The following is a 5,306-nucleotide window of genomic DNA, read 5'->3' as shown; positions in this document are numbered from 1 at the left end:
CCGAATGTAAAGCTCAAATATTCTTGAAGTCATTCAATATTTTTCAAGCAGGATGTCAACTTTAATGCATTAAACAGTTTCAGAAATTTAAAAAGGGAAGCAAACATTCTCTTGTCATGTAGAAATACTGGATGTTGCATGGGAACAATGCTATAAAATTGATATGAGTTTATGAACAAGTGGTTTTTTTTAATTGGAGACAAAACAATATCAAATGCTTGTACAGTATGCTCACTATGGAGCAAATGAATGTTTAGACTATCTTGGTTTCTATGATTAGAGTGATGTTATAAACAAATTATCAAGCCATGGGCTCTTCATAATAAAGCCTACATCCTAACAGCTCCATTCTCATGAGTTATAGGATGGCAATGGATGGGAACAGGCTTCACAAGGGAATTCTGACCCTCAAGTTATATAATGTTTAATATAATTGAGAACAGGTTATATAAATAAACGAGCACAGAACTTTCTCATCATGAGAATTAAGAAACAACAGAGATGGAAAGGAAAGCAAGTTATATTGGATGTAGAACATAGAACATAGAACATTACAGCGCAGAACAGGCCCTTCGGCCCACGATGTTGCGCCGACCAGTTACAAAACAATGACCCACTAACCTAAACCAATCCCTTTTTGTCCATAAACCTATCCACGGATCTCTTAAACGCCCCCAAACTAGGCGCATTTACAACTGCAGCAGGCAGGGCATTCCAATCCCTCACCACCCTCTGGGTAAAGAACCTACCCCTGACGTCCGTCCTATAACTACCCCCACTTAATTTAAAGCCATGCCCCCTCGTGCTAGATTTCTCTATCAGAGGAAAAAGGCTATCACTATCCACCCTATCTAAACCTCTAATCATCTTATATGTTTCAATAGGATCCCCTCTTAGCCGCCTTCTTTCCAGCGAAAACAACCCCAAATCCCTCAGCCTCTCCTCATAGGACCTCCCCTCCATACCAGGCAACATCCTGGTAAACCTCCTCTGCACCCTCTCCAAAGCCTCCACATCCTTCCTGTAATGTGGGGACCAGAACTGCACACAGTACTCCAAGTGCGGCCGCACCAGAGTTGTGTACAGTTGCAACATAACGCTGCGACTCCTAAATTCAATCCCCCTACCAATAAACGCCAAGACACCGTATGCCTTCTTAACAACCTTATCTACTTGATTCCCAACTTTCAGGGATCTATGTACACATACACCTAGATCCCTCTGTTCATCCACACTATTCAAAGTCCTCCCGTTAGCCTTATACTCGACACATATTCATATTCGACTGATAGCATTAATATGCAGCAAGTTTTTTTTGCAAATGCAGCATACCATGTATTTTTCAGTGCCCTTGTTCAATTTTACTTGGAGCCGGTGTACTTGGTCACCACTTTTGTCCCCTCTGACACAGTGTGGCTTGGCTGGTTCACTGGGCAGCAGCAGGCGTACAGCGGTCTGGATCTCCTGGGAGCTGAGCCTATCATAATGGGCTAGGCGGGAAGCATCCCCCATGATGTGCGCAAAGATTTTGTTGATGGAAGTGTTCATAATGCCCATGGCCTTGGAAGAGATGCGGATGTCACAGTAAATCTGCTTCATCATCTTGTAGGTGGAGTAGCTCTCCTTCCTGGACCTCCTCCTCTCCTTGCTGCTTTTCATTGGCAGCTTCCTCTGGGCTTTCTTGGCACCCATTTTGGAAGCTTGTATTTTCTTTTCATCAGACATGGTGCATGCAGACCGCAGGCACAGAAAAATAATCATCACGAGAACTGAATCTGGAACGAGGGGGTAATGTCAACACCCTAACTTCATTTACATTTCCTGGGGAAAAGTTCAAGGCTTTTTAGTACCAGTGGCACTTCTGAAGAGGCAGGTAACTTCAGGTGCACCAATGGGTCTTCCAAGCATTGCCACGAATGGGCTGAAAAGATGACCAAAAACATTGCCCTCTGGTTTTAATATTGATATAAATCTAAAGACTAAATACAGCTTTGTCCTGGTCCTAAACTTGTCGTGCGATTGTATTGTAAGCAAGGAATTAGCCAAAACAACATTGTTCTTTTGTAAGTCATCATCAGGACTTTATGATCATCCTGCACTTAACAGCTGGGAACTCGTAATGGAGCTAAGTTTAGTCCCTGAACATCAGCGAGTTGCCAGCTGCTGTCTCATCCCATCAATTCCACGAGGATTCCTTATAGAACCCTGAAAACCAGAAGGTGAAGGAAAGGACAGATTTGAGGAAACGAGGTTGCCCATCAAATGCTTGACATGTCAGAAAGCGTGTCTTCAAACCGAGTTTTAGGATCCAGGTTTAAAGCAAGTCTTATGTTTTGTGATTCCATTCACCACCCACGCGTGCGGCAAATCCACCCTTTAATATTTTTCTGAATTACCTTTTTCATATCTCTGGTTGTGTTTTTATTCCATTCAAGTGATAATATTCCCAGTAAACAAAAATAACACACAGCAAGAAATTGAATTTGGGGCCTCTAAGATGGCAGGTTGATTGATCTTTCAGGCTGGATAACTGAAGTCAGCACTCGCTGAGGCCTCGTTCAACCAATGTGAATCAATACCAGCCTTGTAGAAAATCATCTTTGCTACAGGCTGTTTGAAGCCACCTTCTTTTGACATATAGAGCAGCTGCTAATTCCTCCTGTCAGCTGTACTTCGTTGTGATTGTTACTTGACTATATAACATCCCCAGCTGTCTTTTGTTTCCCAGTCTTGTTATATTTAAAGATTCTCTGTTTTTCTGCTCTTAGCGGGGACCAACAACCTTCTGCTGCTGAAATAAGAACAAAAAATTCTGGCGTTTCCTCAACATTTAAAGGGCTAAAGATAGGCTAATATTTTGGGTTGCGATTGAACACTTGCTGTCTTTTCCCTTACCACTCCGATTCTATGACTTTATCATTGTTTATGTCTTGCATCCTATTTGCAAAATCTATAAATTTTAAGTCATTGAAATTAAAATTCAATTTTCGAAAGACTTTTTTTTCTCTCTCTCAATTTCTCATTGTGGTCAATGGTTGACCTTCCAATGTGGACAGCAACTTATTTTGCGACAATTGTGGTCAATCTTAAAAATGACTAGTTGTCATTTTGTTGACAAAGCACCCCGAGGCATAGAACAATACTTATATGTATCTTAAATGATTGAATAGCAGCTGAAGCGTGGAATTTCAAAGTCCGTTTCTGAAAATCCTTCTTCAAAGTGGAATTCTCCACATCAAATGAAACGGCTGTCCGAGAGAGAGAGTCTGACAGTATTGATTACATGCTTGTGCTTTCTTTGTTTTAATGTTTAAATGTAAAGAAATTGTGGTAAACGCGATTGTTTATTTGGTGAAATCATAAGCTGTATTGTCTTCATAAATGATTTGAAGATGAATTATAGATGTTTTTCAGTAATGCTTTATCGGATCTAAGCACAGAAGGAAATGCGTGGAAAAAATAGAATGATTTAAGGCATATTTTCCTCCCATCTTTCTGCTTATCCCGTATTTCAAGGCAATTTGAGCTTCACATGAAACCCGATGCACCTGCTGACTGTGAAGAGATCAGTAGTGGAAAAGCCCCAATCCTCCAGGACCTGCCAGTTCCTTGATGCTTAATTAATTATATTCAGCTTTCTTAAATTAAACTGTTAGTAGAAGAGAATTTTCTGTCACAAGGAGAGAGACTGTTCAGCCCATCAAGCCCATGCTAGAAAGATTGAACTTATTCCCAGTGCGACCCTTCATTATGCATGGTAGCATAATGGTCAGCACTGCTGCTTCACAGCTCCAGGGACCTGGGTTCGATTCCCGGTTTGGGTCACTGTTTGTGTGGAGTTTGCACATTCACCTCGTGCATGCGTGGGTTTCCTCCAGGTGCTCCAGTTTTGTCCCACAATCCAAAGGTGTGCGGGTTAAGTTGATTGGCCATGCTAAAATTGCCCTTAGTGTCCTGAGGTGTGTAGGTTCGAGGGATTAGTGGGTAAGTATGTAGGGATATGGGGGGGTAAGGCCTGGGTGGGATTGTGGTCGGTGCAGACTCAATGGGCTGAATGGCCTCTTCCTGCAGTGTAAGGTTTCTATGATTTCTATGATACTATGCTGATCTTTCCGCATGTTTCTTTAAAAAGAAATGCATATAAAAAGTATTAGAGGCTTCTGTGAATTCGATTTCCACCATTGATTCTGGTGTGATATTACATGTTACAACAAATGAAGTTTTTTTTGGCTTTCCTTTCTTCACATTCTCCTGATGGAGAATTTCCCATTACTTTCATCAAACTCCTTTTTGTGGCAATCCATTCAGCTAGATTACCATGTGCATGGGGCTCACATCTAAATGATGCACAAAATTTAAAGTTTATTTACAATGTCACAAGTAGTCTTACATTAACGCTGCAATGAAGTTACTGTGAAAATCCCCTAGTCGCTGCACTCCAGCGCTTGTTCGGGTACACTGAGAGACAATTTAGCATGGCCAATGCATCTAACTAGCACGTCTTTCAGACTGTGGGAGGAAACCAGAGCACCCAGAGGAAACCCACGCAGGCACGAGAAGAATGTGCAGACTCCGCACAGACAGTGACCCAAGCCAGGAATCGAATCCGGGGCCTTGGTGCTGTGAGGCAGCAATGCTAACCACTGTGCCACCGTGTCACCCACCTAACATACGCACACAATTTGCTTTTCAAGAAAAGGGATTAAAATTGCTGCAGGCCACTCTCCCAGTCCCACAAGGAAAACTGGGAGGAAATAGAGTAGAAAAGTCACTGCTTGGGCCTTTTATTTTTAATTGGCTGAGAAAGGCCGAATCAACTTTCCCGCTATTCAACTTATCCACTACTAGAAGGAAGGATCCATTGGTTTTAAGTGGCACCTTTGGTGCCCACTCATTAAAATAGAAGACAGTGAGAACGGAGTAGGATGTCAGTGAGTAGGTTTTCTGGGCAATTTTAACTGCCTGCCCTGTTTCCATTGGCTTACACCCACAGCAGGGAAAAGACTGGTCATCGTGAGGGCTATTACACTTGAGGCCTGAGCAGATCAGGAAGGGTTCTGCAATAATCTCCTACATGGTTGTATTATGCAGCACTGGAAACAACTTTATCATGTGACGAGTTCTGGATTTGGACATTATTGCAGAGGCTGCTTTGGAGGCAGACAAATAGGAAGGATCACAATGGGGAGAAATTTTCTGTTCCACTCACCAGAGGAATCGTAGCGGGCGAAGACCAGACCATGGAAAGGTTCATTGGCCTCATATGGGATTATTCGATTTTGGGGCGAGGGTGGCCGTAAAATCCC

The 5,306-nt window shown here is 42.4% G+C and overlaps 1 protein-coding gene across 1 annotated transcript; it reads right to left on the bottom strand.

Annotated features, from left to right (window-relative positions):
• Positions 1-1,275: 1,275 nt before the first annotated feature.
• Positions 1,276-1,725, bottom strand: LOC145342359 (histone H2B 1.2-like). The gene has a single exon (XM_080187881.1). The coding sequence runs from the start codon at positions 1,723-1,725 to the stop codon at positions 1,276-1,278; it is 450 nt and encodes a 149-aa protein (XP_080044007.1).
• Between the last annotated feature and the right edge of the window lie 3,581 nt (positions 1,726-5,306).

This window comes from Carcharhinus amblyrhynchos, chromosome 4, assembly GCF_965287045.1.
Source record: "Carcharhinus amblyrhynchos chromosome 4, sCarAmb.v2.hapA, whole genome shotgun sequence".
NCBI lineage: Eukaryota > Metazoa > Chordata > Chondrichthyes > Carcharhiniformes > Carcharhinidae > Carcharhinus > Carcharhinus amblyrhynchos.
Note: the sequence above shows the minus strand (reverse complement) of the source record. Positions and strands in the feature narration are given on the sequence as shown.